Raw genomic sequence first — 15,165 nt, 5'->3', positions numbered from 1 at the left:
ACTTCAAACCAGCACAGTGGTGTATTACATTAATTTATTTTTCTTGTATTGAACCATCCTTTCGTACCTGGAATAAATCCCACTTAATGGTGGTGCCTAAAATTTTTTTAACGTGGTTTTGGATTCCGAATGTTTTCTTGTTGAATTGGCCCCTTTATTAGTTGACAATGATTGTCTTGGTCTCTAGTAACAGTTTTTGACTTAAACTGTATTTTATCTGATATTAGTATAGATCCCCAGATATTTTTTGATTACTACTTGCAGGTATATATATTTTTTTATCCTTTGACTTTCAACTTACTTGTGTCTTGATTCTAAGGTGAGTCTCTTTAAGCAGCATATTGTTGAGCTACATTTTTGTACTCAGTCTGCAAATCTGTACCTTTACATAGTAGAGTTTAATTTATTTACATTTAGTAACTACTGATAATTCAGGACTTTTTTCCTGCCATTTTGCTATTTTGTCTTTGTAAGTCTTATACCTTCTTTTTGGTCACAATACTTCCATTAATGCCTACTTCAATATTTATTTTATTTTTTATATGGTACCATTTTGAAAACCTTATCTTTTCTTCCTATATATATATTTTTTATATGTTTCCTTTATGTTTACCTGGAGCTTAAATTTAACTTCCTAAATCTATAACAATAGCATTTGATTTGACACCAAATTAACTTTAACACATACACATACATTATTCCTATAACCCTCCATTCCCGAAGCTTTTTGTTGTATGTATTTATACAGTCTGTGTCCAAAATCATAGATTCATCATTACTTTATATACATTTGAATTTTAGAACAAACATATTAGAATTAAGAAGTGGAGTTACATACTAAAAAAATACAATATAATATACTGGCATTTATAATCACTCAAGTGGTTACCACTACCAGAGATTTTTATCTTTCTATGCCTCTCTGAACCACTGTCCAGTGTCCTTTCGTTTCGGTCTGAGGAATTCCCTTAATGCTGCTTGCAGGGCAGGTCGAACTCCCTCAGTTGTGTTTACCTGGGAGTGTCTTAATCGCGTCTTCATTTTGGAAGTTTTAGAAAGGAAGTTTCACCAGATATAAAATTCTTGGTTGGCAGCTACTTTCTCTCAACCCACTGCCTTGTTGCTTCCATGGTTTCTGGTGAGAAATTGCTAATTAATCTTATTGGGACTCCCTTGTACATCACAGGGGATATTATGTTATGTCTCTTTCAGGTTTCAAATTCTCTACTTGTCCTTGACATTTGACCGTTTGTTTCTTATGTGTCAGGCTTTGTTCTCTTTGAGTTTATCCTGTCTGGTGTTTGTTGGGCGTCTTGAATATGCATATTCAGGTGCTTCATTACATGTGAGAGGTTTTCTGCCGTTATTTCTTTGAATAAGGCTTCTGCCCCTTTCTCTTTTTCTCTCCTTCTGAAACGTCCGTACGTGTATATGGGTCGGCTTGGTGGTGTCCCACAAGTCTCTTAGGCCCTACTTGCTTTTTTAAAATTCTTTGTTTTTCCTGCTCCTCAGCCTGAATCGTTTCACTGAATGGCCATCTAGATCCCCGACTCTTTCTTCTGCCAGCTCCAATCTACTGTCAGAACCCTCTAGGAAATTTTTTCCTTTGATTACTGCTGCCTTCAACTCCAACTTCAACCAAAATATTTGGTTCCCTTTAAAAATTTTTATTGAGATCTCATATTGTTCATTCATTGTTTTCCTGATATTCTTTAGTTCTTTCTCCATGTTTTCCTTGATCTCCTTGGCCATACTGAGGATCTTTTTTAAGAAGAAGTCTTTGTCCAGTGTGTCCAAAGCCTTGTTCTCTTCATTGGTGGTTTCTGGATTTTTGTCTTGTTTCTTTAGACGGGCCATCATTTCCTTTTTTGTTGCTTATTTGTCTTGTGATCTTTTTTGTGCCTTGTACATATTAATACTTGAAAGAGTTAACTCTGGGATTATTCCCTGAGCTGTCTGTTCCTCAAGGTTTTTATCTAGCTAGTTATATGACAAAGATGTCCTGGAGTGCCAGGAGGTAACAACAACAGCACAAAGCAAAATCTCCTTACACAGTGTTTGCAGATTGGCTCTGTTCAGAGCTTAGCGTTCCTTGCAAGAAGATCAACAGAAGTGAACGTTAATCGGGGTCCTTTCTCTCTTACCTGATCCTTTGTGGAGATTCTTGTCTGCCCTTGTGCTTGCTCAGGGCCTTTGGAATTTCCCCATTTGAGCACTCCCTCTACCCCCAATGAAACAGAATTTCACCCCTCCTGGGTGCTCCAGTATATGATTTAATGCAGTTAGTCCTTTGTACCGGGTCGCATTGACTTAATTATTTCCTACGTTGTTTCTGTGCCCGCAGGACAAGCTCTGGGATAGTAAACCCATGATGAGCTCCCTGACTCAGTCTCTCATACAGATTGGCCTTGAGACCCAGGCCTCACAGAGTGTGCCCGGGGATAACTCTGCTCCCTATGAAACAGGGCAGGAACCCGCAACGGGAGTGCAGGCTGGCTCCACTCCACTCAGGGGAGGCAGAGGGGTGAGGCACGGGCCTGCAAGGGCTCCATGAGCTCCGCCTTCCTTTCTTAAGCTGTGCTTTGTTCATGCAGCACTTGCCCAGTTACTGCAACCCATTAACTGTTTTCCAGAGTTCTGAGGAAGCTGCTCTGACAATTTTTTGCTAGTTGTTCAAAGTTTCTGTGGGGGTATGGCACCCTGGAGCCTCTTAGGCCACCTTCGTGTTCACTCTGCCTTCAATTTGATAAATAATTAGACTCCTGCAATGATGTGACCCAGCTGGTGACACTGCATCACGCCCTGGTGGAATCCAGAGGGTCAGCTGTGCCTCAGCATCATGTCCAGTCGCATGTTTACCGTCCTGTGGAGGCCTCACAATTGTGTCACATCCTTCGTGTCCTCAGATTATAGAGCCTCCCTTTCTTCTTTCCCGTCATGGGCAGATCTGTCATTTTATTACTCCCGTCTCTCCAAGTCAGTATCTCCAAGTACTCCTCTCAGTGCACATGAACCTTTGTGCTCTGAAACTGGTGTTCTTATAGAAATACAAAACCACCTATCCAGCTGCTGACCAAGGGACTCAAAATATCTCTAATGTAATTCATCATTCGCCACTCAAGTAGTCCCAAGGATAGAGTACTGGGGTGGGGGGGCTGTTGTTTTTACCGATACTAAGCCCACATTGACTTAATTTGAGCAACTCCCATGTGCTACTATCCCATCAAAGGCTTATTAATCCAAATCTAAATTTTCTACTCCCAGTGCCACAGCTTTCATCTAGCAGATGTTCACTTCTCTCTAAGATTACGGTAATCTACTCTCCAGGGCCTCTTTCCCACCTGCCTTTCTACAGCCCACCTTACACCAGATGCTCAAACTTTCTTCAAAGATGCCGCACCCTTCTGCAGCCTCTGTGAGTATTTCTAGTCCACTAACCCATCACCCCTTAAATTCAACCTTCACTTTAGACTGGCAAATAGCTAAAACTTTTGAGGAGGAGGGCCTATTTTTCTTGAGTTGTAAGAACGTACAGAACGAATCTTGCTTCACTCATTCCCTACTAACCCTGAGCTCCAGCTCCATCTTTCTAATAGTATGTTTCTGGGGGATGATCCCCACCCTTGCTTGTCCTTCTTAATGTGGTTAATGGCGGGGCAAGCCCTTCTAGTGCCCTGCCTAGAAACTTAGAGACATCTCAGCACTGTTCTCTCCTTCACCCTGCAATCAGCCTGTCATGTACCAGTCCCCCTTCCAAATCTCTCTCTTCCTCTCCATCAGGACTATGTAAGTTGGGACCCTAACAGATTCTTGGTCGAACCACTGCAATAGTCTACCAAATGACTTCCATGCCTCTAGTTTCTCAATATTGCAATATATGCCGCCAGTGATCTTTCTAGAACAAAAATCTAGTTATTTCATCCCCTACTTCCTGCAGAAGACAAAAAGTACGTGTAGCATTCACAATCCTTCATAATTTGGCCTCCACTTACCGTCTGGTCTCACCCAAAGCAAATCTGCCCCCATCACCTTGCAAAGCCCTCACAGCCCAGCCACACGGAGCTATTTGCAATGTTCCAAATCGACTTGATTCTTTAAACCTCTGTGCCTTTGCCGTGCTATGTGCTCAGCCTGGTCCGCAGGGAGCTCCTCCTCATTCTCAGTGCCCGGCCACTGGGAAACGCACTCAGTCCCTCTGTAGCCGGTCTCCACTGGGCTCTTTCTCGGTGTGTTCAGATAACTCTGTTTGCAGTGCTTGTCACGTCACACTGTACTTCTCTATTCACACTGTCTGCCTTCCCTGCTAGACCTGGGGTCAGTGAGGCAGCAGTCCTGTCTCTGACCTTCCCACCCCAGCCTCTGCCACAGAGCAGGCCAGAGTAATGCTTGGTAAACGTTTACTACACTCATTTACGCAGCAAGGCCATTTATATTAGAGTATGACGTAAGAGATGGAAAATCCACTCTTGACTTTCACCTGGAGTGTACTTACCACTCATTCTAAGGTACATCAATTTCTCCCTAATAATCACAACAGCAACAACCACCACGGCTAATTTCTGAGCGCTTTCTAAGTGACAGCCAAGGCTTTACAGACTCATGTATCTTTATAATAACCCCCAAGGTGGGAACATGCTTATCCCCATTTACAGTGTAGAAAACTCAGATGTGGAGAGATTAGGTACTTTGTCCCAAAGTTACATAGCTCATAAGTGATAGGAATGAAACTGAACCCACGTAGGCTGGTTTCAGGTCCATGCTTCCAGCGACTCCGCCACACAGAAATCACAAGAGAACTAAGGTGTGTGTTTCCACTTACTTTAGTCCATTTCCTTTTTTTCCAAAACACATTTAGAAATTCAAATGGTCAACTGTATTTGGGTAACTCTGGTCATGCACCAGCTCCACTAATGTTTATTCAGTTGATCTGGAGCTGGGGTGAAGCCCCAGGTTTCAGCCCCTGGGGGCACACGGTCCCCAAGCCGAAGGCAGCCGCCCCTTCAGGCGCCTTCATGTCCCACGGTATTTACGCACTCAACATCCAGTCTCTCTTCCCTTCCCAGAAACGTCCTATTTCACACTTGGCCATCAACTATCATCCTTAGAGGAAATCATTCACCCTCCCCCACCACCCAGCCCCCGTCAGCAGGGGGCTCGGAAGCATCAAAAGCTCACCTAGGGCTATTGAAACCCGCACAATGGAATGAAGCCCTGGTAATATTTCTCTGCCTTTCTGGAGGTGCTAAGCGATAAGGATCAGAATGGATTTTGTTGGCTGCAATGGGAAAAGTGAACCTTCTGTTAGTTACTTACCTTGCTTTCCCTCGACAAAAACCCCAAAGTCTGAGCTTTCTTTTCCTCCCTGGTTGGATATGGGAGCATCCTGAGGTTTTAATGTCTACTAAAACTCACTGAAGAATGGAAGCGGGATGGGGAGGGGCGGGTTATGGTGCACAAGGGAAGTGTTTTTCTCCAAACATGGCGCTGGAAGCTCACTGTAAACGAGGAGCCTGGAGTGAGAGGCGGAGGGCACAGCTGGGAATGCGTGCAAAGCTCACTTACAGCAGCGCTCAACTTGCTTAAAATTAAAAGGTACATCAGAAATGCAAAACAGCCTATGAAACTTTAACCAGCTTTTTTTGTTGCATTTTAATCCTCACCGGCTTTTGTTTCTCTATGTTTTCTCGATCTGTGTGGTGGTCCAGCCAGCCCCACTGGGTTTCCCATTTCTAAGGTCACAGGCACTTTTGCAGTTACTTATCATCCTACCTGCACCCATTCTTTATGATAATGCAGGCCCTTTATTTCTCTCTTCAGTTATTTCCTTTTCACCCTTCTTCTCTCCACTCTCTTTCTGTTTAGCTCTGCCCTGATCCTCCCTTTCCCTTGCTCTTCAGACACCCTCCTTTCCCTCTTTCTTCCTCTCCCTCACCACCAGCTTATTAATAAATTATGAATTCCAGCCTGGGAAGCTGGGCCTTCCTTAAATAGAAATGATGTTTATTATGAAACAGGAACTCCCTGGCCTCTCCCGGCTGCTGTGCTGCAGTTGCTGCTATGGAGTCAATTAGAGACCAGGAGGTTTTATCTCTAAAATTGGTGCACAATCAAGCGAGACAGGGCTCAGCTCTGACCCCATGGATAGAAAGTACTGATAATAATAAAAATAATAATTTCAACAATAGCTGCCAATACTTCTTGAGTATTTACCACACACCAGGTTCCAAGCTGACCACTTCACAGGTGTTAATTCATTTAGCCCTCAGCATACCCCTGAGAAGTGGGCTCTGATACGACCCCAGTGGGCTGACGTGGAGAGCTGGGCTCAGGCAGGGACACGGCGCAGGGCCATGGGTTCACTTGTCAGCGCTCACAGGGGGTCCAGCAGGGCTGGCGTGTCAGGCAGGACCGGGCACAACCAGACAGGTGCACACAGGGGACTGGGGTTTGGCATGGACAGAGAGGGACAGTCTCAGGTGCCCACAGAAAGGCTTCGGTCTGGGAGGAGAGGCACAGGTACTTCCTGTCTCAGTCCGCAGAAACATCAGGCGATGGGGGAACTACCCACGGAAGGGCTCCAGGACATGTGGTCCAGGCCGGGGAGCGAGAGAGGAGGGCTACTGCGTGGAAGGTCAGGGCGGTGGGTGAGTTTGCAGAGAGGACATCCAGTCCGTGGGGAAGGCATGCCCACGCGCGAGCAGGGCAAGGCAGCTACCAGACCTAAAGCCGTGTCCGGATCAAAGAATCAGAAAAGGCAGCTCAAAGCGGAGGGAAAGATGCTACAGGGCCTTGGGAATCACTTCAGGAGGCTGAGCTTTGTCCCGCACATCTGTGATCTCACCTGCAGAGCTACAACAGACAGTGTCATCACAAGCGAGGGTGACATTGTGTCTTCTAACAACCACCCACAACCAAAGTACGTGAATGATCTCTCATGCATAGATGTGAGTGAATTCAAAATAATGTCACTTTCAAACTCTGACGCGCTTTCCTGAACAGGAAAGAAAGACGCAGATGCAGCTGGCGTGTTTGCATAACCCCAGGGAGACTGTGTAAATGTGCCATGCATGTCAACATCATTTTCTATATCAACCAAGAAAATGCAGAAAATTGCCCTCAGAGGCAGAGAACTGCATTTTATTTATTGTAGATTCTTCCATAATATTTGAATTTTATTTTTTTAATTATATAAACTAAAAAGAAAATGTATTAAATTTGGTTATCAGATTATCCGGTCCTAGACTGAATTAGGAAGATGGGAGAAATATGAGGGACAATGTGTTGACACAGTGTCCCAGCCAGGAAATCAAGTCAACTAACTGGCAGATATGAGAATTTTTAAAAAGAAGAAAATAGCAGCCAGGGACCGTTTAATGTGGGCATAACTTCCTGCACCTCTAGGAAAGTGCAGCAGCGCAGCGAGCGTCAGCCTTTATGAGGCCAGCGGCATCCCGAGCCCCCAGTAAGGGTCAGCGTGTCCTCCCCGCCCTGTCTGAGGAGACCGGGAATGGACATATAATTCCGCAGGACTTTAATTCGGCAGGACTTTTATCAGAGCAGTAAAATTGCAAGCGAAAGATGGTAACGCTCCTCTGTGACTTGCCTTCAGAGCACTTAAATTACAGTAAAATTTTTTTCTCGTTAAACTCCCTGACTGCGTGCCTGTAAGGGCGAGAACCGGTGGACGTGGGGGTCCTCCTGCTTTGGCCCAGCGGAGCTGGAAATGGGTGAAATCAGTGTGAAGGGGCGTGGCCAGGCGACGTGGGCAGGGCAGGGTGCTGCGCGCGTGGCTGGCGATGTGGGCATGGCGGGGTGCTGCGCGCCTGGCGGGGCGTGGCAGGCGTGGCAGGTGTGGTGGGCATGGCAGGGTGTTGCACGCCGTATCGGGGCGGGGCGGACGGGGCGGGGCCTTGGGGGTGCTCTTCCAGGAGCGCCCCAAGAAAGTGGGGCCGTAACCCGCGCCCATCGTGCCTCCGCTGCCCTGGCCGCTGGGGAGAGGGAGGAAGGCTCGCGTTCAGTGAGAACCCCAGCACCGCCTCGCACGTGGGGCCCTGAGTGTCTCAGGAAACGACTTCTGTACGCCCCATTTCCTGGCAGGCGGCCCCAGGAAGGAAGTTGGGGCACTTGGGGGCCATCAGGGAAGGGGGCTGGGGCGCGTGGGGGGCTTCGGGAGAGGAGGCTGGGGTGCGTGGGGGGCGTCGGGGAAGGAGCTGGGGCGCGTGGGGGGCGTCGGGGAAGGAGGCTGGGGCACATGGGGTGTGTCGGGGAAGGAGCTGGGGCGCATAGGGGGCATTGGGGAAGGAGCTGGAGCACGGGGTGGGGGGTGGGGGGAAAGTAGCTGGGGCGCGTGCGGCCTGGGCTGGCTGAGCTCTGGCCGCTGTTGGTGTCCAGCCATCTGCAGGATGCGGGAGCAGTGCGGACTGCGGGGCCGTGGGATGCCCCTGGGACATCTCCGGGCAACGGAAACGAGCGGGAAGGGCCCTGGGCCCGAAGCTGGTCTGGGGGATTCTCCAGCCATGGGATGGGTAACGTTCAAAGCAGCAGACTCAGTTCTGTTTGGTGCCGGGTGGAAACAGCTGATTTTCCTTCGGGAATATCCTCAGTGGTGCGGCAGGGACACCTGTGAACTCACTGCACGTGGCACGGGAGTCGCATCCGATGGAATTTACTGGAATTCCTGAGTTTGGGGGCATTCACCTGTAGCAGTACCGCAGCCAGCAATCTGGGCTGTCTGTGGGGAAGAAGCGCTTTCGGGCTTCCCACCCATCCATAATTTTGATGAGTCTTGCACAAGGAAAGAATGCTCCGGCTTTCTAGTCTCACTAATGCAAAACCATTATCATATGAAAAGGCTATCAAAACGCACAGCCAAAATTGCAGAGGAAAAAGTTATTCTAGAGTGTGTCAGGCAGTTAATTAAAATATGTGGCTTTTCTGTGGACTTTGAGATATTTGCTGCATGTGCCAGCTTAAAAAAAAAATTGGTAAATTTTTGTGACTTATTTTCTCCTTCTAAAAAGTCATGTCCATACCTAACTTTATGCTTGTATCTTTGCATTCTTAAAGAGGCGCTCCCCCAAGTCGCCTAAGCCTCGGCCGCACTCACCTGAACCCCCCTGTCAGCAGCCATGTGAGCCTCTGGACAAGGATGGGGTCTGCTGCTCGGGCAGCCTGCTCGGGGGCTGGGCTCGAACATTCCAGGACCAAGCGGTCCGTGGGCCCTGCGAGGACACAGGTTGCCTTCCCTCCCGACTGCAGTTCTCGGCTCCTGCTCCTGGTAGGGCAGGAGCCCCGGGAGCAGCTGCCCGTGCTCGGCCTCCCCCACCGGGCTGAGGTCCAGCTCTGCAAGCTCTCCTGTGACCATACATCTATTTCAGGTTCTTTGGATGCAGGGGTGGGAGGATGGTTTTGTGCCAGACGTTTCCTCTGATTCCCGAGGTGCTGGGGCCAGGTAACCTGGCCCACGAGAAGGTCTTGTCCACCCGAGGCACTCACCGTTTCCCGTCTTCTTTAACAGGGTTGGCGTGGACCCGGCTGAGGGTGTGAAGCAGGAGGCGACCTCACAGCAGGCAAGTCAGAGACCCCGCACCTGACAGTTTCCTTCCTGTTCTGTCTGTTTGTCCGGCACACGGCCAGAGGCCCTTTTTATACAGGAGCCTCTGCTCTTAAACCAAGCAGAAGACTAGAAAACACGTGGGAATGGGGACTGCTCAATAGCTTTAGTGCATTAGCACAAGGGCGCCTGGGACGAGCTCGCACCCGCAGCCTCTGAGGCAGCAGAAAGTGCGGGAGCCCCACACATGGGCAGGATCCGCCTAGGAAGGGGCCACGCCGGGGCTGACCCCTGCCCAGGATCGCGCCAGCGGGGGACCTCTGGCGGCATTTATTCAAACCCTCCTGGCCTCAGCTTGCTTATTTTATAAAAAGGTTTAACAGTGGGCCAGCGGATGGTGGGCACACAGTAAACGGAGCTGGTTCTCCTGCACGGCTTCTCAATGATCAGATATACGTGTATAGAAATAGAAATGGGTAAAAATACAAAGAGACTGGGTGAGCCATTGCTGACTTAACCGAGCAGCCGTTGTCTGCAGCGGCCAGAAAAACCTTCAGGAAAACTGCTCAGAGCTATGTGCATTTCTCCCGGGAAAAGTTTCTCCAAACTCTGAACTTGAACCTAATATCAGAGTCAAGTCTGACATTGGCAAGTTTGCATTAGTCATTTTTAATTCAGTACTTCAAAGCATCTATTGTTGCCTCTTTTGCTGAAATTGTAGGTAGGCAGACATGGCAATATCTTAAGTGATGTTGCTTAATGAATTATGTTATGTCCGTATTGAGATTTAAAGAGGATCCAATTCTCTTTTTTTTCTGTGTTTTCCAATGAGTCTCCCCAGGAGGCACCCCAGGTTAGTGTGCTGGGAAAGACGCTGTTTTGCTGGTTCACACAGATATAAAAAAACAGGAAGGACTCACTCTGCTTGGCAGAAAGGGCAGGAGACAAAGCAGGTGATGATTCTGGCTCACAAATACTTTAAATTTTTGTGTTGCGTGTATTTTAAGGACACGATTTCACGGCCCGGGGAACACTCACTGCAGGACAGAGCCCTGAGGGGCCGCCCAGGGGGTGGCAGCCCGGGAACCTTGGGGAGCAGAAGGAAGAAAGCTCCCCATCTCACACCGGGCTGAGAAGTTAGCGGGGCCTGGCAGCAGCTGCTGCTTAAAACACATTTCCATCCTCTGTAGGACAACTAATCCAGCCCCCTTCCTGCAAGCAGGACTTTTATCTAATTCTATCCTTCTCCTGTATCTTTTCCTTTAAAAGGAAAAAAAAAGAGAACAAGAAAATTCATCAAAGGAAATCTTCATGCAACCATGTGTAGTTATTGGTAATATTTCTCAGTGGCCTAAGTCCTTCCTTTGTTAATTAAAATTTTTTTTTAATTTTAGCTCATTCACGTGGTACTTTAAAACAAAAAAAAAAAGTTCACCATTTTAATTCAGTAATAACTCTATTGACAGCCATGGACAGTGTCTTTGTAGGGAAATGGGATAAGCAGGGTAGTGCAGTAAACCCTGCGTGGTATCTGCAGTCAGGGAACCTGGTTTCTGCTCTTGATTTTGCTATTTAATTGCTGTCTTGTCTTGCGAAAGTTTTTCACATGTTTTAAACCTCCGTTTCCTTACCTGTAAAACTGTGAGTGATGATGAGGTGTGCCTCTCCAGGTTGTCGTTAGAATCCAGGCAAACTGTGTTTATGAAAACTACCCGACTTGATTCATGAAGCCAAATCCATCTCGTTCTACAAAGGACTCACGGCAGCTTATACCACCATCTGGCATGATAAAATAGAGCAAAATAGATTTTTAAAGAAGTTTAAAATTCAGTAAAATAAATATATATATATATATATATATATATATATATATATATATATAAAGCAGAAAGCCAAAGCCAGAGGGATAAAAAGAATCCTGAATAAGCAGATCACAAATAAATCTTATGTACTTGTTGTAGCCAAAGCACAAGTAAACTGTCTGCCAAAATCAGGGAGAGAAACTAATAATCAGTAGTATACTGAGTTCATATCATTAGAGGGAAAAAAATCAACCCTTAAGCAGTGCAAAATTTCCCAGGACACTATATTTTTAAATAAATGTTTCACTTTGGGCTCCATGTAAGGAACACAATAAAAACTATATAAATGTTAAGTAACTAGCTTTAATCTAATTTTCATAGTTCCTACTGATCTTCTGCTGCTTAATAATTTTATTTGTAAGATGCATCCTGGAAATGTTCTTATTTGCAATAACGTTTAACTACCGAAATAGTCATATTTCAGAAAGAAGTTTTTCCCACTCCTTGAAGTAATTCTTACCTGAATGTCTGGTACGGAAAAGCCTGGGGTCTGGCCAGAATTAACAAACCACAGCGTGTCCGTGTGTCTGCCACTTGACCTGCATGAAAGTATTTTTTGGTACTTTCCAAACCGTGTGTCACAGCCTTTCTGCCCTCATTTTGCCTGGCAACTCTGCTTGTTCTCAGCTTGTGCTGCTCTGTCAGACTGCACAGCATAACCTTAATTCTTAGGAGGGTTGACTGTTTCCACTTGGTTTGCATTTATTAAACTGAATTTACATTTACAAATAGTATAATTTTAGTATTGGTCAACCTAAAAAGAAAAAAAAAAAAAGGAAGGACCCTATTCTCATTTACCAAAACCTACAAAATTTTGCAGGATGTTATGGAAATTACTGCTCTTACACTCTCAAATTCAAGAATAAATGTTTGTAACTGAGAAATCAGGACTTAAGGGAAGATTTTGATTATTGAGTCGTTATATAGATACTCCTTTTTGCTTTCTGGTATACTGGAATAGACAGAGGGAAATTCCTGAAATCTCTCAACTGTTACCCAGCTGCCTTGATCTCTGATAATGGTTGTGTAACCCTTTTCTTCTGCCCCTGGGATTGTAAAAACCTTGGGACTGACCTTCATCTGTACTCAGTTACCCAGTTTTTCACCTTTAGAGTCTTGGCATCACTAATGACAGCCCCTAATGTTTATTCATGGAGGGTCCTGGTCAGCCCAGAACTAACCCACCCCAGGTCCAGTTACCTTGGTAACCGAGACTGGACCGAACCACAGCGGGCCCACCCGATGTGCGCAGTAGCTCAGCCTGTAACCTACAAGCCACCTGCTCCTCACTATAATACCCAACTCACACCCATCGTCATGTAAAGGCCTGTGACTAAGCATGTAATCCACATATGCTCAGCATTTAAATCACCTCTGATGTCATCATCTGGGGCCCCTGTGCTCATTACCCTAAACCTGCCCATCTTCTAATTCTATAAAACTATCAAAATTACTGCCATTTGGGGAGACAGATTTTGGACCGCTAGGCATCTGCTCTCCCGCTACGGGCCTGGTAATAAACACTTTTCTCTCTTTGAAACCCTGTGGTCTCAGGAATTGGTCATTTGAGTGCAGCAGGTAAAAGAATGCACGGCCTTTGTCCGGTAACACATATACAATTACCTGTGCCTATTTTTTAATGAGTTTCTTCTTTCTCTGTTTGTGGAAAGTGAGGTAACATTTTGGAAATAGGAGCATGTAGCTGTGACTACCTAGTAATGTCACGGTTTTCCTTTTCTGCCTGGTACGTCTTTATTTAGCATGTAAATGGCATCACACTCTTAATATCCCCCAGACAACTGTGGCCTCTCTTTTTCCATTTCCGCAGTGTCATGATCATCCTATTTGTTGAGCACTGACAATTTTTCTTGACGCTGTTCTAAGAACCTTCTCTGTATTAACTCATTTAATTCCCAAATAGTGCTATGAGGGAGTGCAATTATTATCCCCAGTTTACAAATAAGGAAGCTGCATATACAAAAATTTAAAAGAAAAACTTGTCCAAAAGCACACAGCTGGCAGAGTTGGAATTTGAACCAGACAGTCTGGTTACAGAAACCACAGTCTTAACCAGTATGCATGCATCTGTGCATGAGTTCATTCATTCATGCGTGCATGCAACAGGTCATGATTGGCACCTGCGCTTGTCAGACCCAAATCTAGGTGTCAGGATGCCGCAGTTGCCAATTCAAAATCCTCACCTTCACAGAGCTTATATTCTGGTAATAAAAGGGTATTCACAACCACATACTATAAATTCAGAGAGTGCCTTATTTGCCTAGGCTGCTGAAATAAACACCACAGACTGGTTGGCTTAAACAACAGGAACTTATTGTCTCACGGTTTGGAAAACTAGAAGTGCAAAATCAAGGTGTGAACAGGCCCTTCTTTCCTCCAAATGTGCACCGTTCTGTGGCTCACCAGCATTCCATCACTCATGCTCCACCTCTGCCACCTGACCCGTGGCTCTGTCTCCTGCTGCTGCTGTGCCCAGTGTCCTCTGCTCGTGAGGACTCCGGCAGAGTGGATCCAGGCCCGCCCTCAACTCAGTGTGGCCTCATAGTAATAGGGCCTTGAGGGTCCTATTTACAGACGAGTTCACATCTCAGGACGGGGTGGTGAGCCTCAAAGTTGTCGTTGGGGAAATGACTCAATCCGTACAGGGAGAAATAACAGTAGGGCAGGTGAGAGGATGCAGTGTGGTGGAGGGAGGCGTCTGAGGGAGTGGGGTAGAGCAGAGGCCAGACAGGATCTGGGAGAAGAGCGAGTCAGCCACTGGCCGGGGGTCGCAGTGGTCAAGGTGCAACAGCAGGAGCCACGGAGGCCGGAGTGCATGAGCTGGGGCAATAGAGAGGAGGCGGGGAGGTGGAGGGGCCTCATCATCGGCCCTATATTGTTTGATTTTATTGCATCTGTGATGGGTAATCTTGGAGGTGTGGAGTTTGGAAGTGATGGCATCTTCATCAACCCTTTTTAACAACTCATTTCTCTCCCACCTCCACCCTGCCAACTGTTACAAGGCTAATTTCCACCTTCCTTAACACAGTTTCATTTTTTAAAGCTATGCTTGTTTCCCTGCATGCTCTCTTAATGCTGATTTATTTTGCTTCCGATAGCTCCTTCATTGGGGAGCTGGCTCTGATTGTCGTTTAAGTTCGCAGGTAACCTGGCAGGTCAGCTGTGGTCACTGTGGTGCAAGGAGGTCACGGTGGAGCTGAGAGAGGTTCAGAGAAGGCGATGTCGGAGACTGAGCAGAGAGAGCTGCTGCCGGAGGGATGAGCATGAAAGGAATTAGGGTTTTTCCATAAAAAAGACTCAGGTTGAGAAGGCATGCAACAAAGTACGTGTAAACATGCCACGGCTGTAAGGAAGGTGGACAGGACTTGCCTGCCAACTCCCAGACAGCCGGAACCCAGAGTAAAGGCCGGAAGAGGCCGTCTGGGAAAGAATAAAACTATTTGTTTTTCTGCACAATGCATACTTATTACTCGTGGTTACCAGAGGTTGCTGGGGTTGGAAACACAAGCAGGCTCAGGAAGAAAAGAGGTTAATTAGCAGATGAACCGATGACCTGTTCATGAACTACAACTTTAATTTTTTATTGTGAATATTTTCGAGTATTCCTAATAAATTTATAGAGAACAGTCTAATGGACCCCACATACTCGTCCCGCAGATGTAGCACTTATGGGCAGTTGTCCTGCTTCGCTCACTGCTGCTGTACTGTTGGGGTCGGTCTCCCAGAAGGTAG

General features: G+C 46.5%; 1 protein-coding gene across 3 annotated transcripts in view; it reads left to right on the top strand.

Annotated features, from left to right (window-relative positions):
* The window catches only part of SLC9A9 (solute carrier family 9 member A9), a 558,227-nt gene that overhangs the window by 437,330 nt on the left and 105,732 nt on the right, over nucleotides 1-15,165 (top strand). For all 3 annotated transcript variants that reach the window (XM_077130324.1, XM_077130322.1, XM_077130323.1), the window contains one exon: nucleotides 9,518-9,569. In XM_077130324.1, the coding sequence (XP_076986439.1) occupies nucleotides 9,518-9,569 (52 nt within the window). The remainder of the gene's footprint in view (nucleotides 1-9,517; nucleotides 9,570-15,165) is intronic.

This window comes from Tamandua tetradactyla, chromosome 15, assembly GCF_023851605.1.
Source record: "Tamandua tetradactyla isolate mTamTet1 chromosome 15, mTamTet1.pri, whole genome shotgun sequence".
NCBI lineage: Eukaryota > Metazoa > Chordata > Mammalia > Pilosa > Myrmecophagidae > Tamandua > Tamandua tetradactyla.
This window is presented reverse-complemented; position numbering and strand designations above follow the sequence as displayed.